This window comes from Aureobasidium pullulans, assembly GCF_000721785.1.
Source record: "Aureobasidium pullulans EXF-150 unplaced genomic scaffold scaffold_28, whole genome shotgun sequence".
In the NCBI taxonomy this organism is placed as follows: domain Eukaryota; kingdom Fungi; phylum Ascomycota; class Dothideomycetes; order Dothideales; family Saccotheciaceae; genus Aureobasidium; species Aureobasidium pullulans.
The window spans coordinates 1-25,660 of record NW_021941048.1 but is presented as its reverse complement, the minus strand read 5'-3'; the positions used below and the strand labels follow the sequence as shown (position 1 = coordinate 25,660).

The following is a 25,660-nucleotide window of genomic DNA, read 5'->3' as shown; positions in this document are numbered from 1 at the left end:
GGCATGCTGGATATGATGATGACTCGGAGAAGATTGACGAACCAAGATTGTCGTGCAGGTCATGCGACAAAACTCCGAGAAAGGCAAGAGCAGCCGAGTCATGGTACTTGAACAGATGGATAGCATCCCAACAAAGGACCAAAGACATGGTTGATGGGTGCGAGCTGTGGGATACAGCCTCAACGAGCATGATATCGAGTCTGACAAGTTCTAGCAAACAAGAATGGTTGTTCCTAGTGGTCGGCGAATCCGAGAAAGACAGAGGTGGTGCAGCGATACCCCACAAAAGGTGGCCCGAGCACAGATGGAGTGATTGGCTGGACTTGGCCTCGGAGATAAACCACGACCTTGACGGTTGCGACTTGCGACTTGCAGGCCTCGATCGTCGCAACATCTCAGTCTTCGTGAAGCAGCCCATGTTGCTGGCAGGAACAATGTCATGGACTTTCTCAAGTCGTGCTGGACCAATCTTCAGGCTGTAGTATGTTGATGTATACCACAAAAGAGGGGCAGAGGGGCTGACAGAGTGTCAACAGGAAGGCTATTCGCACATCGACTACCTCATCTACAGCCACCAGGACGCGACAGATGGCGACAAGGGACTCTGGGACGACCTCGAGCTGCGAAATGATCTTCTCCTCGGCTTGCGACAACGAAAGGTGCTGGTTCAGTCAGCTGTGGCGCAGAAGAAGGTCTGCGTCTTTGGAGGCTTCAAAGCAGCTGACGAATACATGAAAGAGGTGGGATGGAAGGGTGAGACTTTGTCTTGAGGACGTGTTAATATTCTTGCTGACAGGGCGATATACAGTGCATCAACAAGGACGCCTCGAGGCCGCGCTCCTGACACGCGCCAACAACGATCCTAAGAACGTCATGCAGAACCAACACATCTTCACCATGTTTCTTGCTGCTGTAGAGGCTTCACTTTCAATCTCGCTCTCGACGCTATGTGGCGCAGTACGAGTTGGACATCTGACCTGGATTATCCCGACCGAGGGCGACTACCAACTGCTGTCACTTCGCGCGCAAATGACCAGTCAAGGCACACTCGCTCTCCTACCTCACGCCTCCAACACGGGACTATCTACTGCTTCTGAAAAAGACGGTACAAACGTAATACTCGCTCCTTCGGGAACCCCTGCCACCATCGCATCGTCGCTTTCCGACCTCGCCTTGAACGACGACGCCCCTCCATACCAAGCCCGGAGAGAAGCGCGTATGCGTCTCAGTCGTAGAGCAAAAGACGATTCTTGGAAAGATAATGCGACTACGAAATTACGCCAGTCGAGTCTGCCGCATGACGAATCTTGGTTACGCGTCAGTCTGCGATCATCCACCTCCTCCGAACAAGTCGCGTGTTTGTGGCCTGGCCCGCTGTGCTTGGAAATCCCTTCACGACAGTCTCCGCCTTCTATTCATGATACCGACAGTATGCAATGGTTCGACTCGAAGAACCCTTACGACGATCCCCTCAATACAGCCGAGTCTTGGTTTCTTGGCCAGGAAGAGCGTGCAGATTTGGAAAAGAAGACTTTACAGGCTGAAAAGGACAAGACTGCTGTTGCCAACAATCCGCCGGACGAACCGATATCCGATCATCTGTCCGTCACCTCGCCTGTATATTCGCGTAGTATCCAGGATCAGATCAGTGTGAACGGCATATACCCGACCCCTCCTGATGCTGTGCCACCAATCATATGCGCAGACCCGTCGATACCTAGTGTCATTGTTTCCGACAATCCAATCGAAGCATTACCTGGTCTGCCCGAGGACAACCCAGACCAGGATCAAGACCAAGATATGAGAAGGAATAGCAACACTTCCGACGTTGACATCGATACTGAACATTACCGCAAAGGCAGCACCGATGACTTGTTCAACGATGTCGACGAAGAGATGTTTGGTAATCCTGACGTGACTGATGCTGATTTTAGCTTCTTTGACAACCCTGGTGGTCTCCACGCGATGCCTGCAATGCCTACAATTTCTGGACCTCCTGAGGATATGACGGATGTTCTACCGGACCCTACGCCAAAACCGGAACCCGACATGTACCATCCACCGCCTATACAATTAGAGCCCGAGGAAAACATACCAGAAGAACCTGTCAAGATTCAGGACAAGCAGGATTCAGATATCAAGGTCGAGGAGGTGCCAGAGGAGATCGCTTCTACACCACCCCTCAGTCCACTCAAGATCAAGGAGAGACTTTTACCATCAGGTGAAGGGGAAGCAAACGTTATCGGACTGCGACGCGACAGCACATTTCTTCCGGTGGTTTTCAAGGGAGATGTCATCAACTTTGATGCCAAATATAGGACATTGGGCAAATTTGACAGTAAACTTACCAAAAAGAGTGAAAACGCGAACCGGTCTAATAGTATCGCACTTCCGGAAAAGCCGTTTAGAACACGCATGGTCAAGCCTTTGTCTCAAGGAAGAGCCACTGTTGCTGTCACCAAGTTCACACCTCGAGATGACGATATTTCTTACCAAGACTCGGAGCTGGAGACCAGCCAGGAGTCGGACTCGGACTCTGACAGTATCTCTTCCGTCGAAGGAAGCCTTCGATCTCTGGACATTAGGAAAAGAAAAAGAATCTCTGCCGATGAGGGTCCAACACCGAGACTGCTTGCTGAATCAGTCGTTGAGAGTGATGTAGAGAGTATTGTTTCCGATGCAACTGCAATGGCCGATCCTGGACCCATCATTGATCAACTGGTTGCTGCAAAAGAATCTGGAAACAGGATTACAGAACAACAGCACAAATTTTCTGATAATCTTTCCATGTGGAGGACACCCTCGAAGACACTGCCATCAAATCAGGATTTGAACATTTGGTCTGTCCTGGATTTTACAGCTGACGATCTGGTTGATATTGCTCAACTCGTCGCTGAGCAGAGTACATTCTCTACGTCTTCTTCGCTCGAGAGCTCAATGAATCCTACAGTCGGGTCGCCTGTGTATTATACTGCTCAAGATGCTCTCAGGCAAGTCTTTGAGAAGGCGCAAGATTGCGATTTTGCCAAAGTCGGCGCAATGGCTGCACACCACGCTGAACAAGCCATCGCAGCCGCTGCCAAGAGTCAACAGCGTCCCATACCTCGACGGCCTGGTACTGTCAATTCAGTAATCACCATACCTGCTCCAGCTGTTCATGTTCGTCGAGCAAATCAAGGATGGGAGTTGCAGCCTACGGCTGTCAGCTTCTGGGAGACTCTCGGTCTTGAGCCTGCACATGGACCAAAGGATGTTGTAGCATTTGCTCTATATCCTGATTCTGGCGTAGTTTGTGAAGCTGTCGCTGATTTCATGCATGATGTTAGACTGGCGTATGAGAACCGCAAGTTCGGGTTTCATCATGTCGGCGGAGAGACGAGTGAGCATGAGGATGGATTGATGCCATACAAGTCGCATGGGGAGACTTCGGTTGTCAACATCCTTCAAGGTATCCAGACGGCATGCAATGCGCTCGGTGATCTGCTCCACGATGCTGAACTTGAAGACCCCATCATCATCTACATGGTCGATCCTTTCCAAGATGAGTCCATGACCAAATATCTCTGCGGCTGCTTTCAAGCTATGCTCATAGCATACTCCTCCGACCGCGAAGATCCACCACCACTGATCTTGCAAATCATTCCGATGAGCCGTATCGCGTGTCCAACTGCACTCATTGTCCCAGATCAAATTTGGCTAGCCTCCCTCGCCTCTTTCATCTACGACCGCGTCCCCGCAATGGAAAAGAACAATCAAAATTCTGCCTGGCACAAATCCTCATCCCCAAGCATCCATCTCGCAACTCCTCCCAGCCGCAAAATCAATTTCGCACTCACGGAACGCACCCCCAGAAATCTCCTCGAAGAAGCTCAAATTTTGCATTTGGCTTATGCCGTCAATGCCGATAATTCATGGCTCAGCGCAGCTTGGACGGACAACACTGGCCGCCATCAATACCGCGCTTCCTACTGCCTCAGCAACACGGACGGCAGAGTCGTGCTGAATGAACTCAGGGATACAACATTAGCACTCACCCGCACCTCACACTGGCGCATCTTCGTCGCCCGCGCCGGCGTCATGCGCGACTGGGAAAAACGCATCTGGCGCGAAAGACCTTCCGAAACTTGGAGTATCGCGCTCTTGGATGTGGATATCTCGCCTTCACTGCAGGTGGGTGCGAATACCGATGTAGCGGGACAAGGACAAGCGGCATTCATGACACCGGCGGCTACACCACAGGCATCAGCATTTACGAGTCCAGAGGGTGGAGCGCAGGGAACCACACCTACTGCTGGGGAAACACCGCAGCAAACAGTGCTGGAAAGCCAGCAGCAGCAAATGCCTGATCCAGATGCTTTTCTCATCGACAACACGGATGAAACGTGGGGTGTCCTTATGCCCTTCTCTTGCACGCGCAGCACCACTCTTTCCCGCCCACTGGCTTCTGGGTTACTTCTTAAACGTGGCTCTTCCTCCTCTGCTGGCACTGATCCTTCTGCCAATTTTCCATCATTGGCTGTGGATCTCATGGATGTCATGCCCCCGCGCCTGTTGGATGGCACGCCCTCATGGCTCACGCAACGGGCCCCGGAAACCGTGCTTAAGGAATGTCTGGTCTGGTTCAGGGGCTTGGGCTTACTCGGGAAAATCAGAAGTGTGCCCGGGTGTGAGGCTGGGAATGTACCTTGGCATTTGGGTGTTGCGATACAAGGTGTTGATGCATTGACGGGGTTTTTGGAGTAGTGCTGGAAGAAATGTGGGCGTGGGCTTGCAAAGGCGTAGTGAGGCGTGCAAGATACAGTAATAGCACAAGATCTAGAAATATGTTGTGTGTTGTTGTGTTGTTGTGTTTTTGTGAGAATTAAATCCCTCAAGTATTCGCGGAGACATTTATAACCCCTCTGAATTATCTTCAAAAGATAGGAGTTCAATCCAAATTTTTACAATTGCGTTTCGCGCACATTTTCTCGTTTTTTGGCTCAAAAAAAAGAAAAAAAAGAAAGAAAAAAAGAGAAACCCTTTTACTCGAATGTATCCAACGTGCTCGATTCACACCGAGGCTGATGTGTGCGTATTTTTTTGGTTTTTCTTGCATCGATGTAGGTACTTTTGGTGCTTGCTTGTTCGGTATCATATCAGCACAAAAAGACGGGGGAAAAAAAATATAGTAAATCAGAAAGAAAAAAAAATGACAGACGGGGGTCGCTGTAAATAGATGAATGAACCTCTTGTAAAATTGCTTCAAGTCAGGCCAGTCGAGAAAGTATAGATACGGTAGATATACAGCACACAATATATGCTCCACTCCACTCCACTCCACCATCTCACAAGACAGAAATCTTTTGTTCGCCGTCAAGTGCTGTGAAGAACGAGAACATGGGTTTTAGGCAGTCAAGTAGGTCGGTCTATACCAAAAACGACATTCCTGTGGACCGGTCTTCAACTCATGATTTGGTTTTTGCGGTTTCATTGCTCGAAAGACCACGGCGGATCTTCATTTCTTTGTGTGCCGAGATTGGACAACCAGTCGAGCTCGTTGAAACCAAAGCCAGTGCCAGTGTTCTCCAGCATATCCGGGTCCGCCATGGGTACATCCCACATCATATCGTCGAACCAGAAATTGTTCATCGCGGCAGCTCCGTTTGGTGATAGGCCCCAGACATCCTCTGTGTTCATGCCTGCAGGTTGTATCGGCAGTTGATTGTTTTCGACGGTGTTGTTCTGATTGAATGCGAGGACTGTGGTCGCTGTGTTGAAGTTCAGTGGTTGAGTGGTTGTCCAGGTAGATGCGTCCTGAGCAGAGGTCAAATGCTTGCTGGCTTCGTAAAGTCTAGAAACCACATCCTTGGACTTTGAAGCGGCTGCTGACCAGGGCCCCATCCTCTCGAAGAAGTCCAGAGCTTTTTCAACTTGTGCTTGCCATTCCGAAATGTCTCTATGACTGCTGATATCAGAGAAGTTACTGGGCGATTCTCCAGTTTCGTTCGCTTCGGAGTCTTGTTCGGAGTTCTTTGCCGGGGTTGTTGTCCTAGCTAATGACGAAAATATGCAAACGAGGGGGACCATGACAGCTTGATACCTTGATGAAGTGTTAGTATGGCAATCGCGATCCGAGTTTCGAAGGCTGTAACCTACATGAACCAAACACCATTCCAACCAGCGAGCAAATCTTCTGGGCACATACTGCTGATATCTGCAATGGTCCGAGCTGCCACAGCTCGACAGCGGCCCACACCTACTTTCTCTTCGGCTGATAATGATGTATCTGGTACATTGCGTAAAGCAGTAGCCAAAAGATAAGGCCTGTGCAGCAGAAGTCGCAGATTCTGGTATCTCCAATACATGATCATACTTGGTATCTCTAGGACGTCGGCTGTGTTTGAACGTTTTGATGCCTTGGAAGAACGACGCTTTGTGCTGAAACTTGAGTCATGCGAGGTCGAAGGCTTCAATGACGCAGGCAATTCGCTATGCCATTGCAGGAGATCTTTGTCAAGTCGGTTGAGCTCTTCAAAGGGTAGGAGTGGCGATGCAGATAGTGCATCTTGGATCTGAGTGGCAATGCGACAGAACGCTACATTGTGCAAAAGTGGCAGGAACTTTGCTGTGGCCGGATCTTGAGCATCTTTGACCTGTGTTCCTGTCAGTTGTGCTTTCCAATCTTGACGAAATGCAAAGAATGCTCACATATGGTATTTGTACCGTGATACCGCGGCTAGGTTGCCCTAATGAAGGTCTTCCAGTGGTTGTGCTGAAGAACGTCAGGCGTGAGCAGATCGAAAGATTGGTGGTAGACTCACTTTGCCCATGTATCCAAGACATAGAGACTCCACCAGGTTCGCCGCCGAACATCAGCAGAAGTTGCCTTGTTCGTTGGAAGTCCGTCAGATGAATTTGCATCCGTATATTCTCTATGCAGACCTAACACGGTTGCTTGTCGCAGAGTCGCACCCATAAGGTTGTTTGCGAGGTTCGGTCGGCTAACATAATGAAGGCTGGCCGTGTCAGTCATGGTCGTTTATAAACGTAAGACTTCTGTGGAGACATACTAGTAGCCGCTCAATAGACCTAGCGCTTGAACGACAAGTGTGTTGCCACTGCCAAGACTGTCAAAATCCAGCAGCTGCATCGCGCGCTGATAGTAAGCTTGATGAGCATTACTGGTACAGTCGGAGGAAACCACTGAACCCAATGCAAGTACAGTGTTGAGTAAAGCCAGCCAAGGTGAGTCTCTCCGCTCTCCGTAGAGCCAAGTCAGCCAGAATGACTGCTCGTCCAACATAGGCATGAGAGGATGTACTTTGCTGAAATATGCTTCAATCAAAGTTTGGCCCAGTTCTGCTGGAGGCAGATGTGTAGGGTCCAGACTTCCAGGCTCCGGGGAAGGCGAAGCAACCCGACTCGGTATAGCAGTCTCAGGTTGACCTTGAGCCAGTAGCCTCCGTGTTGCTGGCGCCACTCTGCAGATAACCTTCAGAGCAGCAGTTATAGATGAGACTCCTACGTATGAGGAAGGTCGACCCAAGGACAGCGAAAGACCATTGACATCGTCAGAGATCCCTTGGACTCTCGTTTGATGTCGCGTTGCTTCATCCACGACAGGATCCTGCTCTGGAGCTTGTATCAGAGCCTCCAAACTCTCAGCTCCTTCAGATTCGAGTGTAGAAACCGGAGACTCTAGGTCCGAGATGCGAGAAATTGTCTCAGCTGTCGCTGGCATTCCGACCGTTGCTATAAGGTCGTCCCTTGAAAGCGTAGCCAGGTGAACAATGTCTCTTCCAGGGAAAAGGCGTTCGAAAACAATGCGATACCGTTCCACTGACGCTGACAAGTCTTCTACCAGCCTATATTGCATAAGCGTTCCAATGGAGGTATTGAATCACAGATTGCGACAAGACTCACTTCTTCGACGGCACCACGCGTGGAGGTGGCTTCTGGTACAAGCAAGCGTCTGCTTGCTGTTGGCATGATATCAGCCTCCGAATCTCCATGGCTTTTGCGGCAATCATACCTGGTAGTAAACGCCTATGACTGTTTCAGAAAAAATTGCGAACCAATAAAGACAAGTTGTCTACTTACACTGGCCGCAAGGCACGGCGCCATCACAACGGATCTTCCTCCGCCGACAGGATCCTATTTTCACATCAGCTTCTGACAGTGGATGACACTATCGGGAAAGATTGTACCACAGGCATTACTCGTGGTAATGCGTCGTGATGCTGAAGGCCTCGCTGGTTTGGCGCCTTCGTCGGAAGTCTTAGTGGCAGGAAAAGTATGGAACATCGTGGTGGTGGCGGGGAAGCTAACGACCTCGGCGACGTATGTATTGTCAGGAAGGCGCGAACAGTCTGTCGCGCTGGTTTGAATCACGCATCGATTTCGGATAGGACAGAAAGTAGCAATTTTATGTTCTCGGTGAAGGCTAGGGCACAAGTTGTTCTTAAGAGAAGGCCAAGAATTAAGGTTCTTTGGATCGTTCTTGCAGGTGCGGCGTTGGATCTGCGGACAAATTCTGGCCCCCCACCAAGCGACCATTTGGGGAGGAACTCGGCGAGAAATCATGAGAATCAATGACGGAAACATGGAAAGAATGTCATACTCCGAGTAGAGCTTAGGGCATAATTTAATGTTGAACCGCGCGTTTATCAGAAACCATAATTTGTGGATATACGTTAAGTCGGTGTTTGTAGTCTATCTATGAGTATCACTTATGCATCGTACCTCCTGCCCATAGTATCTCCATTTCAGAGGTGTGTCGCCAGCTTTCAATCCTTTTACTGTGATGATCTGTTCATCTCCAGGTACAATGTCCACAGCACTGTCGTTTACCAACACGCCTTCTCTCTCCTCAAAGACTAGGCCTTTTGTCGGCTTCTTTGACGATACGGTGATCTTACCATTGTCAAAGACAACCTTGACGCCTCTGTCATCCATGTTCAGATACTTCAGCGGCTGGGGCCAGTCAATATCTCGAGAAACAGCGCTGTCTTCTCCATCTATCCATATCCTCGCCGCAAGAACATGCGGCTCTTCCTTCTCATTGTTAAGCTCACCATCAAAGATGGTGATTGCGCCGTTTGCTGTGATCTTGACATTCTTCTTGATCATAGCTTCTTTGATCTCCTTGCCAGTGGCAATAGAGATGAATTTGAGCTCTACCTTCGTAGCGAGGACTTCTTTCGTACTGTTGCTAGAGACCCAGCATTCGAAAGAGCTCGTCTTCACAGGTCGAGCATGAACAACACTCCAGTCGTGATGAGCTCTTCTAACAGCAACAGCTATCGGAGCCAACACCCGTCGCATAGCATAGTATGCCGGCTTCTTTCGCTGAAAGTAGTCGATGATAGCCCATGAAGTGACAGGCCAACAGTCGTTAAGTTGCCAGACCAAGGCGCCACCACAGCGGCGTTTCTGACCCCACTGCTGTCGCCAGCCTCGGTATCCGTACATCAACGCATCTGATTGGCTGAGTTGTGTGAGATGAATATATGCCTCGAGACTAGGATCGGTAGTCCTGAAGTTCTCGATCAAGTATGTTGCAATTCTTCTTTCATGGCCATCGGCTTTGTTGTGGAAGTCAATCATGTGTGATTGCGGATAAAGCTCAGCTGGATCAGTAACGTAGTGTTTGATCGTGTCAATGTGAGGGAATGCTTCCATGCCGAATTCGCTGTTGAAACGACCACCCAGAGTGTCGTAGATCTGGTACTTGATCTGCTTTCCATGCCATACGTCCCACGTATGCAAATCGCCAACAGTCTGGTCGGACGATATGAGGCCATCACCCCAAGGTGATCCGAAATGGTATGGTACGTGAGGCGAGTGCGCCGCAACGACCTCTGGCAAGATCTGCAGACTGTTAGTCACGCCTGCAATAGATCCGATGAAGGTCTCTCTGACTTGCCTTCTCATAGATATAGCGAGCTGGGAAGTCGGTTTCCAGCCAATTTTCTGGATTTTTGTCTGCGTAGTCGTATGTAAGGCCACACTGTTCTTGTACTTGATAGTCTTCGTTGTTGCCGGCATAGATGACAATCGAAGGATGATGACGAATACGCTTGACTTGTGCGACGCACTCGGCCTCGACAGAGTCTCTGAATGATTTGATCGCGGCTGGGTAGTTTCCGCAACCGAACATGAAATCTTGCCAGACGAGGATACCCAGCTCATCACAGGTATCGTAGAAGACGTCTTCTTCCCAAATACCACCACCCCAGATTCTGCGAAAAGTCAGCTATTGAAAGTCAACTTCATCTGAAGGTGAAACGTACCTGATCATGACTTGGTAGCCATCAACAAGAGTCTGGAGCCAAGACCGATACTTCTCTTCCGTGATCCGAGGCGTGAAGCTGTCGGCAGGGATCCAACATGATCCACCACAGAACACGTCGACACCATTGACTCTGAAAAAGAAAGATTTCCCGATCTCATCGGGTTCTTGTACCAGCTCACCACGGCGAAAGCCAATCTTTCTGCTGCATGTCTGAACTTCCTTGCCATTTTTCCGAAGCACAGCCTCGCAAGTGTATAGTGGTTGATCGCCATACCCATGAGGGTACCACAGCTTTGGTTGAGATAGGTGGAAATCGGCCTTGGCAACACCGTTACCATCCACTGATACCGTCTTCTCGAAGACCAGACTGTCAGCTGAGCGTATCGAGATGTTTACATCGGATCCGGAGGATCGTTCTGTGGAGGCCGAAACATGGACAACCACGTCGTCCAGAGATGCGCTCAAATCGTAATCAATTCTCAAATCGGAAATTCGAGCATAAGAGGTTTCGAGGCGCACTGCCCGCCACGGACCACAAGTCGTCAACACAGGGCCCCAATCCCATCCGAAGTGGTACTGGGCTTTTCTTACTGCGAGCCTGGCCATGTCCGCATTGAAGCCGACCCATTTGTGTTCAGGGTGAGCATCTTTGATCTTGCGACCTTCCACAAGTGCTGGGCGGAAGTCGATTTCCAGAACGTTAGCATTATTATGATTGAGTCTCTTTGTGACATCCATTCTGTACGGAATGAACATGTTGTCGCTTTCAAGAATCACATCTCCGTTGACCTTGACTGTAGCGAAGGTATCGAGACCGTCGAAGACAAGCTCATGGATCTGGCCATCCTTCGCTGCTCCGACATCTGGGAGCGTTGTTCTGTATGTCCAGCTCTTGTCGGCTACCCATTCGCACTTGAGCTCGTTGAAGCCGAGGAAGGGGTCTGGGATGCTGCAGCATCGGCATCAGCGACTGTGAATTCACAAGGTGGAAAGAGCTTACACGTCGTTTGCGATGAGATCGAGGTGTACGTTGGTAGGCACAGTCTCCACAGGCATCCAATTGTCCAGATCAGTCTGCTTGAACTCCCATGAATCTTTGAGCTCTTGCACCAGCAAGGCTTCGGTAGCTCCTGCTGTTCCGGTCATGTTGTCTGGTGAAGAAGTAGATAGGCGTCAGCCGCGACTGCGGCGAGCGTTTGCATCTTATAAACCACCACGGTGATTTGCGCGACCCTGAACCGGATAATATCTGGCTGCCCGCTCGTCGAAGGTTTGACAATGGACAAGTTCGGTGGCCGACAGGGCGGAGGTGTCCTTGAGCTCCGCTCCGAAAGCGGCTAGACTACCCCGACCTCCGACCTTGGCAGCCACCACGACCGAGGTTCCCAAATCAAGAACGGAGCAGCTTCCTCCGACGGACAACCTGTTCTCAATTCACTCTCAAGGGACCATCAAGTCGTGTATGCAACTCGATAACCTGAATCTGCGCCACGTACCACGAAGTCACATGGAACCTCCAACCTTCACCACTCCGCCCATGTCGAACATGCCACTTGAGGCGCGAAGGAAAATCGCGAAGGAACGCGACTGAATTTGGCGAGCTGTCTGGCCAAGCTTACTCTATCAATTGGAAGCGAGGACAGTATTTTCGCACTTTCAAACTGTCCAATTGCAGAATTCACCGCTTGGCTCGCTGCGCCGATACTGTAGCCATAATCTCAACCACTCAAATCTCGGGGCTCCGCGACTTGCCAATTCTTCCGTGTGATGCCCGAGTCCGCTTTGAATGTATCGAGTATCCATGGCCCCTGAAAGGTATGAGAAGCTTGAGTATCCCAAAGCTAACTCCTTCGGCTCTCCATTCGTTTTCTCGAGAGCGCAAGCGAGGTGATCTAGTCATTTAGCTTCTATTGCTATAGGCTTCCAGGACCGTTTCTCCCTGTGACAGAGCCTCTGATCTTAGTTTCCTGCTCTTGATCTCCTGGACGCAAACGCCTCACGACAAAATGTCACGCGGTGACTCACACATGAAGGAACAGTCCACGAGCGGAGCGCTCATGCCAGTCTAGATGGGGACCTTGCAGTATGCATATGCTTGCGGGGTAGACTAGACCAATGAGCAGTATCTTGGGACACGCTATGTGCGCAAACATCACGAGAATTCATCTCCCAAACTACAGTCGAGCCTTCCAGACCTTAGGGATGTCGGCCCTGCATCCCGAGAATAAGCTCGAAATCCTTCGCGACTCAAGCAATTTTGCGCAAGCGACAGTCTTTCGTTACACATATTGAACAATAGCTGACTAGAGGATATTACTTCATGGACACATGACAAGGATGAGGTCGAAAATTGTTCTCACAATAGTGTTTCCAGGGCTCGGTAAGCTTCAACGGCTGCTCATATTGAATGCGGAGGATTCGTCTCCGTCTTGATCTGCCCGAAATGAACACTCTGGGGCAACTACGCGGGGTGCATGCAGATCTATATCTCTAGAGTCCATCCCCACACTCTTTGCAATACATCTCATCTCAGCGACTCATCCATTGCTTACAACTTTACCATCTTCGTCGAGATCTCCTTGACTCACAACTGTCATCATGACTATGGACGAGAAGTACGCCCCTCAAGGCGTCGAGGTACTGCATACTCAAGTAACGATCTGATAGAACATGCTGACATGCAACAGAAGGTCGACACACTCGATTCAGACGAGCACATTGAAACAATTGAAGGCAGCGCGGCTTTCAACGATGCCTTGATGCGAGAACACCCCACCCTGATGAGCTCAGCTACTCTGATGCTCTTTGGATGTACTCTTCTCGGCTTCTTGTGCCAGTAAGTCGTGCCTTTCCACACTCCTTGAACTTTGATGTCTGACATGTGCTCAGGACGATGAATGGCTACGACGGCAGTCTGCTCAATGGTCTACTCGCAAACCCAGAGTTCAAGTCTTACTTCCATGGCTCCAACTCTGGAATATGGGCGGGTATTGTATCATCCATGTACCAGATTGGTGGCGTTGTTGCATTACCCTTCGTCGGTCCTGCCATCGATGGTTTTGGCCGACGTAAAGGCATGTTCATCGGCGCTTTCATCATCGCAGTCGGCACGATCATCTCTGGAACAACGTTCATGGACAGAAATCTCAAACAGTTCATCGGAGGAAGATTCGTTCTTGGTACGTTCTTTGCGTAAGAACAATTCACCGATCATGACTAACATCATGCTAGGCTTCGGTGTCTCCATTGCCTCCTCTGCTGGACCGATCTACGTCGTCGAGATGTCCCATCCTGCATACCGTGGCAAGGTGACCGCATTCTGCAACACCTTCTGGTTCACTGGAAACATCGTTGCTGCCGGTGCCGTCAGAGGTGCTTTGAACTTGTCCGGCAATGCCTCCTGGATCCTTCCCGTATGGCTCCAGATGGCCTGTCCAGTGATCATCTGCCTCTTCTGCTGGTTCGTTCCCGAGTCACCACGTTGGCTGTACGTCAACAACAAGCAAGATACTGCTCGTGCCACTCTTACCAAATGGCATGGACAAGGCAACCCGGACAGTGCATGGGTCAGGTTGCAACTTGCCGAGTATGAGGAGTGCTTGAACATGGATGGTGCAGACAAGAGGTACGTCCAGTGATATCATACTATTCTCTACGTGTGAAATATGCTAATTATGCCGTTTTTGGTAGATACTGGGATTACTCCGCCCTCTTCAAGAACCGCAGCTCTCGCTACCGACTCGCATGCAACTGTGCCTTCTCTTGTTTTGGTCAGTGGGCTGGCAAGTAAGTCTCTCTCATGGTACAGATACCTTATACCATGTCGTCGTCGCCCTGACTGGCGCATGGCGATGTGGTGTATGGCGTACCAACCTGTCTTCTTACTTCTTGCAAGAACTCGACTAACTTTCATTACAGTGCTGTACTGAGCTACTTTATCTCCGCCGTTCTTGACACTGCCGGCTACCACAAGGCCATTGAGCAAACGAACATCAACCTCGGCTACGCCTGCTTCCAATTCGTCTTTGCCCTCGTTGGATCCACATTCGTCGATCGCTTCGGTAGACGCAAGCTTATGATAGGAGCCATGAGCGGTTGCGCAGTCGTTTGGATTGGCATGACTACCGCCAGTGGCTTGTTCAAAGAGACCGAAAACCCTGCTGCCGCTAAAGCAACCGTTGCCATGATTTTCATGTTCGGCGCGATCTTTTCCTTCGGCATCACACCCCTTCAAGCCCTCTACCCAGTTGAGGTTCTTTCCTTCGAGATGAGAGCCAAGGGTATGGCCTTCTCAAGCTTGGCTGTCAACGCTGGCGGTCTGCTTAACCAGTTTGCTTGGCCAGTCTCGCTCAAGCGTATTGGCTGGAAGACTTACATCATCTTTATCGCCTGGTGTACTGCTCAGGCTATCATCATGTACTTCTTTTTCCCTGAAACCCGCAACCGCACTGTAAGTCAAACACACAACAATACCTCGCTTTCGAACATTCACTAATCTATCCATCACAGCTCGAGGAACTCGACGCCATCTTCGAAGCCCCCAACCCGGTCAAGAAGTCACTTGAGAAGAAGCAGGTCATCGTCAGCGAGCAGAACGGCGTCAGTGCAATTGAGAAGGTCGTGGTCTGAGAGGTCTCAAACACACTCGGTTCAAGAATGTCTTTTACAGGTGGACAGTATGCTCAGATAGTAACGGATGTATGTTTTATGCAAAGGTCAGATCACACTGACTCGTGTTGTTTCCTATGACGCAATGAATGAATCCTTCTTTGGACACCGCGTATTACAGTCCAAGAGTGCTGAGAATATTTTATCGTCTCATGTTAGTGATTGTAATGAACCTTTTCACATATGTGGCTAACGCTGCGAAACATGGTTGAAAATTGGACTACAACCACACTGACAGCTTCAAATTTCAAGAATGCCTGGAACAGATTAGAAGAGCAGAAGACCATTTCCATCATCCAAGGACTTCTGGATGGCACTGTGGAGCCTGAGACAGCGGCTCACGATATCGCATCGACCTACCACCCTCGTCTGTTGAAAGGCGAGAAGATCTCTTACTATCCGTTCACCTTGCTATCTCTCGCCATCATCCATCCAGCAACCACATTCAAGAACTTCGAAGATATCGTGCAAATGCTCATGCACGTTTCCAAACTCCCGGATATCATCGTGAATGGCGAGCCTTTCAAGGAAAACTACCGTACTTACTGGCATGATATTCCCGAATTCAGTTTCGAATTTTCCCAAACAGCTTTGAGTGTGTTTTCCTCCTTCTTCTTGCACTCTCTCAAATTCCTGCTTACCTGTTTCATCACAGTCGTCAATACAATCGAGGACATCGACCTCGGAAACTGCACAGTCACCTGGCACGAACAAGCACAACAATACCTCTCCGCCTCCACCTTCGCCTCCCTCTACCTCCGCGCTCTCTCCCCTACCCTCTCCCCCGTCGGATTCAAAAGCATGCAAACAGAAGCCCTCTTCAGCCTCTCCAACGCCCTCGAAGTCTCCACCAATTCTTCTCCCCAGCTCCGTCGCGCAGGAATATACATCCCCGCCGCCTCTGCATACCTCATCCACTCCGCCCCACTCATTTGGTCCTTCTGCAAGACCAAAGAAAAGTATCAGGCAGATAAGGTTTGGAAAGAGTGGATTGGGGGTAGTGATGGCAGTGATGGCAGTGAGCCTTTGTGGAAAGGGGATGATGGGTTTAGTGTGCAACGATGGGGGTTTTGGAAGGAGAGATTGGGGGATCTGGCCGGGTTGAAGAGGAGAGGGTCTGCTGGACGCGTTATTGATGAAATCGTGATGTATGCGAGAATGGCGGGACGGGCGATGGATGGAGTTGAGCTGGAATATGGAGTTGCTTTGGATGGTGTTTCTTGCTTATATGAGCATGGTAATTGATCGTGAATTCGAAGTGGTGAGGAAAGGACGATGGTGAGAGTGGACGCGTCGATGACGGAGCGCGTTGTGGTAGATTTTCGGGACGATTGAAGCTTCGGACTTGCAGCCTTGTAGGCTTTCAAGCGAACGATATCAATCTTTTGCATGAGCGCCAACCATCTGTTTCGAGCCATCTGGTAATCGAAAGCTCCTCGAGCAATCTCATGGTGTCTTACTTGACGTACGCATCGATTGGCATGTTTTTTGTGTTGGATCGTATTCTCCAGTGAAGGAGTAGGCTTTGATGTGGTCTGTGGTCAGTTTCGTCAAATTGAGAATTGAAATCACGAGAACCCAATCTATGCCTCCACATGACAATTATGGGCTCTAATAATACATCAGTAGCATGAGGAGCTGTATCTTCGATCATCTGATTCTTATTGTCTCGCCATAGTACTCTTTCGTGGACTATTATCGTCCAAAAACTGTCTGCAGATGATGCTTTGGGGAGCACCCTGACCTCGGTCTCTCTTCCGGATCGGCAGTTTCATCCTCCGCACATCCCGCTTTCCCGCATCTGTCACCCAACCCACTCAAACCGTTGACTTCCTGCCGCTGCAGCTACGTCACAAAGTCTCTTATCAACTTTCGCTCGGCCGCTGCGAAAAAATCAGGGTTGTCGCAACGCTTGTTGCCCTGCTCTAGGTTGTTTACATGCCACGTGTAAGCTTTTTGTGATGTCGGTAGCCCCCACTTTCCGTAAACAATCAAGGCAGAGGGGGCATGTGAAAGCGCCGTTTGTTGGGAGGGGCAGTGGTGTAGGTCTTTGTTGAGGTGATTCTCATCCCACTTCCTATTGCTTGGGATATTATACATATCGTGAGCTTGCTGTCCGCTTTCCCGTTCTACCTTTTCTTCTCATACATATTTTTTTTCTCCTCTTAATATCATTATCATTTGAGGCATATCATCAACCATGGGCGGCGAAGAACCTACTCCTGAGAACTACACTCTGCTCCAGGGCTTTGAGTGGAATGTTCCTGCTGATGGCAAGCACTATGTTCGTTTGAACGGTGCCATGCCCGCATACAAGCACATTGGTATCTCCAACATCTGGCTCCCTCCCGGCTGCAAAGCCAGCTCCCCCAACGTAAGCTCTCAACCTCCACATCTCCGCACAATCTCCCGATTTCCCCATACTGACTCGGACACCTCTTCCAGGGCAACGGCTACGACGTCTACGATCTCTACGACCTCGGCGAATTCGACCAAAAGGGCGGCAAGGCCACCAAATGGGGCACGAAAGATGAATTGATGACCCTCTCCAAATCCGCAAAGGACTCTGGCATCGGTCTCTACTGGGACGCGGTGCTCAACCACAAAGCCGCCGCCGACAAGAAGGAAAAATGCCACGTCATCGAAGTCGACTCCAACGACCGCGACAAGCAAATCTCGGACCGTCATGAGATCACCGCATGGTTGGGCTTCAACTTTGAGGGCAGAGGCGACAAGTACAGCAAGCAGAAGTACCATTGGTACCATTTCGGCGGTACGGATTATGATGCTGAAAGTGGACGCAATGCTATCTTCCAGATCCAGGGTGAGGGTAAGGGATGGAGTGAGAGTGTAGACGATGAGGGCGGTAATGCCGATTTCCTCATGTTTGCCGATCTCGACTACTCTCACCCCGAGGTGTGCGAGGACGTCACAAACTGGGGCAAGTGGATTGTTTCCGAAGTAGGACTCCGAGGCTTCAGACTCGACGCCGTCCAGCACTTCTCCCAGCGCTTCACAAAAGAATGGATCGAGGCGTTGAGAAAGGAACACGGAGATCTCTTCTACGTCGGCGAATTCTGGACCGGCAACAAGCAAGATCTCGTCGACTGGGTAAACCAGATGGACAGGAAATTCTCCCTCTACGACTCCCCTCTTCTCAACAACTTCTCAAACATCAGCAAGGGCGAAGCCGCAGATCTCCGAAAAGTTTTCGACGACACTCTGGTTCAGGAAATGCCCGTCAACGCCGTGGTAAGTGTCTTCTTCCTCCTGCATGATCAGCGAAAAAACATCTCGACGAGTATATACTAACGCAAACAAAACAGACCGTCGTAGTAAACCACGACACCCAGCCCGGCCAAACCGTCGAAACCCCCGTCGAAGGCTTCTTCAAGCCCCTCGCTTACTCCCTGATCCTCCTCCGCCGCGACGGCTACCCCTCAGTTTTCTACGGCGACCTCTACGGCATGAAAGGCGACAACCCGGAACCCCCATCCTGCGGCGACAAACTCGCCGACCTCGTCCTCGCGAGAAAACTCTACGCTTACGGCGAATTGAACGATTACTGGAACGATGCAAACTGTATCGGTTGGGTGAGAAGAGGTACACATGATAGAAAGGACGGATGTGCGGTTGTGATGAGCAATACCGGGCCTGGAGAGATTCAGATGCACGTGGGCCCTGAGCATAAGGGTGAAGTGTGGACGGATATCTTGGGCTGGGAGCAAGGAGAGGTTACTATTGATGAGGAAGGTAATGGTGTGTTCAAGTGTCCTGGATGCAGTGTTGCTGTTTGGGTCAACAAGGATGCCGAGGGCAGAGAGAACTTCCCTGTCAATTTTGACAGCGACATTTACAAGGAGGCTGGCAAGGAGAATGGTGATGAGGAAAAGAAGGATGAGGAGAACAAGGAATAGAAGACGCAATGGATATATGAAGGAAGCTTCACAGCAGCGCGGAATTTTCGGATCAAATTACGAAAGAAGGGAATAGCGATAAACACAAGAGATAGATTCTTCACAGGATAGATAATGCAACGACAGTTATAGACGAAACAGATTTAACAATCACTTCATCATCGCACGGCTTGCTTACTCATCAGAGTGCTCCAACCTCCGGCTGACTACCTCTACCAGCCTCTGCGCAACACACCAACTCGAACCACACACAGCAACTCACCTCGTGTCAAACACCCCACCACACATCAACCCACCACGTGTCAAACCGTCTACACGACTCACGAAAACGGCAAAAGATCAAACACGTTCGAACCTCGCTGTCGAACTCCGAAAACGGGCAAGCGTTTGGTCGTTTCCTGTTTCACCGGCTTCTTCTTTTCCCAGCCCTGGAGTTTTGAGTTGGAGACATTTTTCGCCGTCGCCGAAGGTTAACGGAGAAGAAGGAGAGAAGAAAGCATGCCAGTATGCCGACTGTTGGAGCTGTTCGCTTGGGTTCGGTTGAAGCCATTGTCGTGTGTCTTGTTCGGCGTGAGCAATTGGCTGTGGTCGGCTAATGCTGCATTGATGCTAAGAGGCCAACCCGGATACTCACGACAATCCACATGATTCGGTTGTAGGCATCTTGTGACTGGAGTGAGGATTCAGCCCTGCGCCATTCTGATCGTATCCCAAGACCCTTGGGGGTTTGTTCGACTTCAGCCTTGCCATTTGAGACAATCACTCATGTTTCACCGCCAACGCCCGAACGTCGAAGACGGGTTTGAGCGAAGATGTCCGGCTTCACTAACACTCACCCTCAACCAAGCCATCGCGAGGAGGTTGGAGTTGCCAGTTGAGTCACATCGTCGCTGGCGTCTTCTGAAGCCGTGGACTCGGGAGTCGAGTCGTTCCAGAGAAGATTCTGTCGGGTCAAGTAGGATTGAAGCTTGCTGAACTTAAACACGGGTATAACGGCCTGCTTCCACGGACGTTTGCTGCCTGCTAGGTGACTTGCAATGTGGGAATGTTTCTTCTTGGTCGGCAATAGCATTACCGACTGGTAGAATCTGTCAACTCGGTGGTGTCAAAGGCTCTTGACCATGCGGGACGAAAGATTGTGACTGGAGAAGGGTTAGGCATATTTCAAATAGACACATCAGACCACAGTCTATAGAACAGCTTGGATGTATGCCGGGCACAAGTCAAGCCATTTCCTCTTCAAATCTGTGATTGTAGTGTTGGGACGCGATTCTTCCCATCCATGGACGCGAAAGTCGCTTTCGCAGGGTGTGTGTGGCAGGTGATCTGTTGATGGTTCGAGAGTCACACCGGGTTTCAACGGTTAGCTACGCCTGCTTCGTCTGCCGTGACTTCGCATCCTGATGCCGAATGTCGAGACATCCCCTGCGTACTCTCTGCTCTTGAACAGCGTAAGCTGAGAAAGAGACATGGTCTGAGAACATGTCTCTCGCAACCCAAAGATAGATATCTCAGCTCAGCGGGATGGAGTGCATGCAGGAGGAGCTGAGCCGTGCAGTTGAGCAGTCTTGTTGTACAGACAGATCCCTCGCCAGTCGTCTGCCGTGTTGGATGAAACCTTCTTGCAAATCTTCAGCATTCGGGATGTCCACATGGCCAAGTCAGGTCGAAAGAGCGCAGAAGATTTAGGGAACAAAATGATCGTCTCGAGCCGAAGCGCCGGCACGTGGTGCTGGTACAAAGATTCGAGGCTCGTAAATCGTCCGATTCGTCTCGAGCCGATCAAGTAGGGCTGAAGAGCCGCGAAAAGAAAGACACACCAAGACCTTTCACCGCATCTAAGAAGACCCTTGTCCGCGTTCGAGTCGGGTCTAAGAGCACTTGCGGAGCTCAGCTGTGGCTTGTTTGGTGTATTTCCAGCACGGGAAAGTACCCTTAGCAATATCGGGCATGCCGAACCTTCTCACCGACCCTGGAAGAGGTCAAGTCTGGGGACACTTGACTTGCAGAATCAATAATGCTAGCGACAGGAGCTGAAGCCCAGCCCAAGCCCATGTCTCATCCGCGGGCGCAACGGCAGGGAAACATTTTGCGGGGTCGTTGCAGGACGCTGATGCCGCGACGAACGTTGGTGTTGCGGACTGAGTCCTTCTCAACGCTGTCGTTAATTGTATGTGGTTCGAATTGTTCGATGGAACGTCTGACATGTTCAGAGTACCTGATGATGTCGATTAGTTACAACATGGCAGGTATTCTGCAGGAACAGAGAACAAGTAGCGGCACACAGCCCCAGCCGGAGATTTCTCCAGAGGGCAACAAGCTTTTCGCTAGCCCCATTCGGTCAGTAATTTCGCTGCTTCCGATCACGGAAGGATCGCGTTTTCCTCGCGCGTGTCGACAGGATACGGTTTAGTCCTTCTCAGGACAGTCAAATGTGATCAAGGTTATGATTAACCACGGGGACTTGTCCTGATCGCCGGGCTGGCATCAAGCATGCGTGGGTTGTCAAAGTTCGACCCAACCCAGGGCTTGGCCCGGGGCTGCACTAGACAAGACAACTCTTCACGTAGTTACACAGTTCAGCTCCCTTCGGTCTCGATGCCGAGAGTCTCGGTCTTTCGAGTCTTGCTAAGCTGCCATTGTTCGACAAAGGTCTTGCGGCCTCGCCGATGGTATGTATGTATCAGCCGCAAGTTCCTACGCGACCTAAAATCTATGGTGGGATTGTCCTCGTTCGTTGGCTGTAAGGAGAAAATGGGCTGGAAGGATTACGAGGTCAGAAAGGTATAAAGAGGACGTGGTAGTCCTGCTGGGTAAGTCCATTATCAACCATCAACACTACTTCCTCAAGCAACAACCAGCTCTCAAAGCAATCAACCTTCAAAACAAACAATCCATTACACAAGCATTCGACAAAATGCGTGTTGTTACTCTCATTGCTGCTGCCGCTGCCCTTGCGGTTGCTTCCCCTGTTGCCCACCCTCAGATCTTCGACCTTGAGGATCTCGAGTCCATTGACGCTGCTCCCGCTGTTACCGCACCTGCTGGCGTGGGAAGTGAGACTGTCACCTACAATGTCGCTGCCGCTACCGCTAGCGTCTTCGCCGAGGTTGCCAGCGACGTGACCCCTGATATTGAGACTGCCGCCGGCACCACTTCTTCTGTCTTGAAGCGTGATGCTTGCTCGCCTCAGCCCCAATCACCCTACACCTACACCACCTCCACCGACACTGACGTTGCATTCCTTAATGACAACACCTACTCTGATGCCGCTAAGAACGCTGTCACTCCCAATGGATGGAAGCAAACTTTCCAAAATCTTCAGGGATCGGTCAGCACTTCTGGATACTTGGGCTATGTCTCTTACCCCTCGTACAATCCCGACGTGTGCGCCGCTGAATGCTCAAAAAGAACTGGATGCCTTTCCTTCAACATCTTCTTCGAGCGTAACCCTACCCTCGACCCCAGCAGAGGCGGCGATTGCCCCCAGCCTCTTTCTCAAACTGCACTCAAGTGCACCTTCTGGGGTGTGCCCACCGAGAAGGAGTCCGCTGTTAACGTTGGCCAATACCGCAACGATTACCACGTCGTTATTAGCGGATCCAACGGCTATAAGATTATCAAACCCGGCAAACCTCTCCCTGGTCTCACTGACACTGCTCTTGAGAACTGTGCCATACAGGAGACCTGCGGGTCCTACCTGACCGTCAAGACCTTCAACGACGGCAAGCCTTACGACCCAAACCGCTGCGATGCTGCCTGCGCTGCCATCACTGCCGAGTCTCTCAAGGCCAACAAGCCCGAAAGAACTTGCCAGTACTTCACCTCCTACATGCAGATGAAGAACGGTCTTCCTCAATTCCAGGCTTGCGCCATCTACAGTGCCAGCTGGACTCCTTCTGTCTGCAAGAACACCGGCTACACCTCTAACGGTAACGTCTACACCATCGATTACTCTTACAGTTACTCCAACACTTCTATCCCTGGCACTTGCTCCTACAAGGGTCAGACTGGTCAAACCTCTCTGAATTAGAGTGTCAATGTTTCTTTGTTATACCATGTATCATGACTATAAACCCTGGTATGCCAAAGTTGGGCACTGAAATACAATCCTTTGTTCTTTGCAAATTTACTACGCTGTGCAAAATGTTCAGATCGTTCTCCGATGCCTCTTTCAACGGGGAATTGACGCAAGAAAGCCTTACATTGTACAACGATCAACTATCGTGCATACCTACATTCACCGAGAATCACAACGACCTACAGAAAGCCGATTTGTCCGTCATCCAACAATGGCTACGACGATTCAACCGGAAAAGCTAGACTTTCAGACATACAACAAAATGACCCGTGTGGTAGGTACATATAGGGGTCGACGAATATGCCCGCTGCTGGAGATAACAGACATGAAGATACTTCCTGGAAGGTGAGCGGAGTTTTCACTGGTATACAGATGAATAGTGTCTAGTGAAAGCCGAATCAGAAACCCGGAAAATAACATAGTTGTTTAGCTCTCCTACATCGCCGGCTATCTTACAGTAAGAGCTGCCAATAGCAATGTTAGAAACATACGGAAAGTTGGTGACATAACTATCTTTACTAAGAAATCGATAATGAAAAGCGTCTACCTCCTAAGGCGCGTTTTACTCGCAGCGTGCGGTAGGCTATATTGTCCTCTATTTGTACGCTTACAATTCCGTTTATACGCGCTCATTCTTATAACTTCTACGGAACCCTCTCGAATTTCCTCTAGGTAGACGTTCGAGCACGAAATTTCCGTCGCTCTTACTCGATTTCTCTTACCTTTACATATGAGCGCTCGCCTATAATAACACATTTTCCGCCGTCTCTTCTTAGCTTCCTCTACCTCCCTTCTCCTCTACCCTCCGACCTTCTACTCCTCTCCTCTACTTCTTATATCTTATTTAAAACAACCTCCTATAATAATAACCTCTTAATACGCGCTATAGCTCGTTTAAACCTTTTAGGATCTCTCTCTACTATTGTAGATTGCTTTATTAAGCATCTATAATAGTTTCTACGTACTCTAGCGCACCCCTATATATCGTCTAGTACAAACCTTTCCTTCTTCGTCCTATCCTCTCTATTCTCTCTATTCTCCTCCTTTTATACTTTGTCCCTTATCTTTTAGTTTTCTCTACTTAAACGTCTTTACTACACTAGACTATTACTCCTTTAAGCATTTCTCCGTTAGCAGTCTTTTAATCGACCTAGATCTAACATTCTACAATAACAGCCCTCTATCTAAACCCCGAATCGCTAACTTAACATCGCTCTACGATTAATATAGCTAATCCTATCTAAACTACCGCTAACACCCTCGTTATCGGAGACACATTAATACACCCCTTTCTCTAGCTAGGAGAAGCTTAGCCTAACCTAACCGGCTGTCCATGTATTATCATTAATTACTCTAATAGCTATACCTTAAGCACATTTAGCACGATTATAGTACCTAAAGGCGCTAAGGGCATTATAAAGTTAGTTAATAAGAATAGGACATACGTCGATATCGTCTTACTCCGAGACTAACCTAGTATTAGCATCTACCGTAGCTAGGTAGCCGCCCGAGTTGTTAAGGTAGCCTATAAGAACTAACATCGCTAAGAGAATACCGTCCGAACCGGCTTTAACCTTATAACTATCGGAGGCTTAACGGCTGCCGTTACTAACGCTACCTTTACTAGTAGTCCTACCTGTTAAGTTCTCGACCGGTTCTAGAAGGCAATCTAGAGTAGGCGTAAAGTTCTAACTTATATTAACTAAAACTGTCTTAATGCTATTAGTAAGTACTAAGGCCCTAAGGCACTTACGAGGAAAGTGTTCTCGGACATCGTAAGGGATTCTCCTAGTGTTATTAATTAACTCGACAGTAGCAAACCGTACACTACTAAGACAATTAACGTAGCATATAAGGCTACCTTTCGAGAGGGCTAGTAGAGCGTTAACTGTAAGGCCTACTACGGCATCCTACCTAACTCTACTACCGTTAAGATAAAGGCGCTCGCTAAGAGCAATTAAGAGATAGATCCTAGCCTTTACGTTAGTGTTACCTAAGATCTTCTACGCGATAAAGACTACGAGAGAAAGTTTAAGGATTAAACCTCTACGACATATTACTACAATTATGTTAGAGGGGCTAAGGACCGCCGCTTCCGCTTTATAGTAATCTTCGAGCACTAGGACCTTCGCCCCCTTTTCGAACAGTCGGTCATCTATTTGTTTAAAACCTAGGCTCACTTTATTAAGGAAGCCTTAACCTTAGCTAGCTTTAAAGACATTAGTAATAAGGAGGGCGACTAGTCCGATCTTAGGGAATTAGCGGACCGCAAGATTTAAGGAAGACTTATTTACGAGGTATAAAGAATACTACTAATCCTCTCTTTTCGACATTATAACTAATGTTATATAGATCTTTAAGCAAGCTAAGGCTTAAGTTCCTAAGTTTAAGGGTAGATGTAATGATCCCGCATTCCGCATAGTAGGTCTTAATAACTAGAGCCTACTCTATTAGGTCGATACTATAGAGGCTAGTCTTTAGACTAAAGTTGTCGTCCCCCGCTAATACGTAGAGTATCGTCGTAGAGTTAAGAGAGACTACTATAAGACCTCTACTACGGACCCCTAGCATTTTAGCATTCTTTTTAGAGCCGGCTATAGAAAAGACAGCTTTAAGAGTAGTCTTAGTCGTAATAAGGACGGAAAAGATGTTATCCCTCCCGCTAGAACCGACTATAATGTTATAGTCTAGGTCCCTAAGAGAGAATAGCGCCTTCCGTAT

At 49.4% G+C, this 25,660-nt stretch overlaps 8 protein-coding genes across 8 annotated transcripts; 5 read left to right on the top strand and 3 right to left on the bottom strand.

Annotated features, from left to right (window-relative positions):
* Nucleotides 1-373: 373 nt before the first annotated feature.
* M438DRAFT_327071 (uncharacterized protein) lies at nt 374-4,934 on the top strand. Its single transcript, XM_029903154.1, has 3 exons — nt 374-481; nt 537-753; nt 809-4,934. The coding sequence occupies exons 1-3, from the start codon at nt 440-442 to the stop codon at nt 4,741-4,743; spliced, it is 4,194 nt and encodes a 1,397-aa protein (XP_029756131.1). The 5' UTR covers nt 374-439; the 3' UTR covers nt 4,744-4,934.
* A 262-nt stretch (nt 4,935-5,196) lies between these two features.
* On the bottom strand, nt 5,197-8,422 carry M438DRAFT_400169 (uncharacterized protein). Its single transcript, XM_029909451.1, has 9 exons — nt 8,187-8,422; nt 8,080-8,133; nt 8,012-8,025; nt 7,903-7,958; nt 7,050-7,844; nt 6,801-6,995; nt 6,688-6,751; nt 6,136-6,632; nt 5,197-6,079 (listed from the first exon to the last, which is right to left on the bottom strand). Exons 1-9 carry the CDS (start codon nt 8,281-8,283, stop codon nt 5,467-5,469), a joined length of 2,385 nt encoding a protein of 794 aa, XP_029756130.1. The 5' UTR covers nt 8,284-8,422; the 3' UTR covers nt 5,197-5,466.
* A 222-nt stretch (nt 8,423-8,644) lies between these two features.
* Nucleotides 8,645-11,537, bottom strand: M438DRAFT_305136 (putative beta-mannosidase). Its single transcript, XM_029902215.1, has 4 exons — nt 11,274-11,537; nt 10,272-11,222; nt 9,905-10,220; nt 8,645-9,849 (listed from the first exon to the last, which is right to left on the bottom strand). Exons 1-4 carry the CDS (start codon nt 11,417-11,419, stop codon nt 8,692-8,694), a joined length of 2,571 nt encoding a protein of 856 aa, XP_029756129.1. The 5' UTR covers nt 11,420-11,537; the 3' UTR covers nt 8,645-8,691.
* A 985-nt stretch (nt 11,538-12,522) lies between these two features.
* On the top strand, nt 12,523-15,053 carry M438DRAFT_120083 (general substrate transporter). Its single transcript, XM_029898743.1, has 7 exons — nt 12,523-12,910; nt 12,961-13,109; nt 13,163-13,452; nt 13,505-13,898; nt 13,964-14,059; nt 14,192-14,723; nt 14,783-15,053. Exons 1-7 carry the CDS (start codon nt 12,872-12,874, stop codon nt 14,900-14,902), a joined length of 1,620 nt encoding a protein of 539 aa, XP_029756128.1. The 5' UTR covers nt 12,523-12,871; the 3' UTR covers nt 14,903-15,053.
* Nucleotides 15,054-15,338: 285 nt separating this feature from the next.
* On the top strand, nt 15,339-16,188 carry M438DRAFT_305130 (uncharacterized protein; the record flags this gene model as incomplete). Its single annotated transcript, XM_029902214.1, has 1 exon — nt 15,339-16,188. The coding sequence occupies exon 1, from the start codon at nt 15,413-15,415 to the stop codon at nt 16,184-16,186; it is 774 nt and encodes a 257-aa protein (XP_029756127.1). The 5' UTR covers nt 15,339-15,412.
* Nucleotides 16,189-17,038: 850 nt separating this feature from the next.
* M438DRAFT_305127 (putative alpha-amylase) lies at nt 17,039-18,950 on the top strand. Its single transcript, XM_029902213.1, has 3 exons — nt 17,039-17,315; nt 17,387-18,193; nt 18,268-18,950. Exons 1-3 carry the CDS (start codon nt 17,142-17,144, stop codon nt 18,856-18,858), a joined length of 1,572 nt encoding a protein of 523 aa, XP_029756126.1. The 5' UTR covers nt 17,039-17,141; the 3' UTR covers nt 18,859-18,950.
* A 3,068-nt stretch (nt 18,951-22,018) lies between these two features.
* Nucleotides 22,019-22,840, top strand: M438DRAFT_255374 (uncharacterized protein; the record flags this gene model as incomplete). The annotated part of the gene is made up of 1 exon (XM_029899707.1): nt 22,019-22,840. A coding segment is annotated over one exon (822 nt), but the record flags the coding sequence as incomplete, so codon positions are not given.
* A 539-nt stretch (nt 22,841-23,379) lies between these two features.
* Nucleotides 23,380-23,748, bottom strand: M438DRAFT_120070 (uncharacterized protein). Its single transcript, XM_029898742.1, has one exon. It carries the CDS (start codon nt 23,693-23,695, stop codon nt 23,483-23,485), a length of 213 nt encoding a protein of 70 aa, XP_029756124.1. The 5' UTR covers nt 23,696-23,748; the 3' UTR covers nt 23,380-23,482.
* Between the last annotated feature and the right edge of the window lie 1,912 nt (nt 23,749-25,660).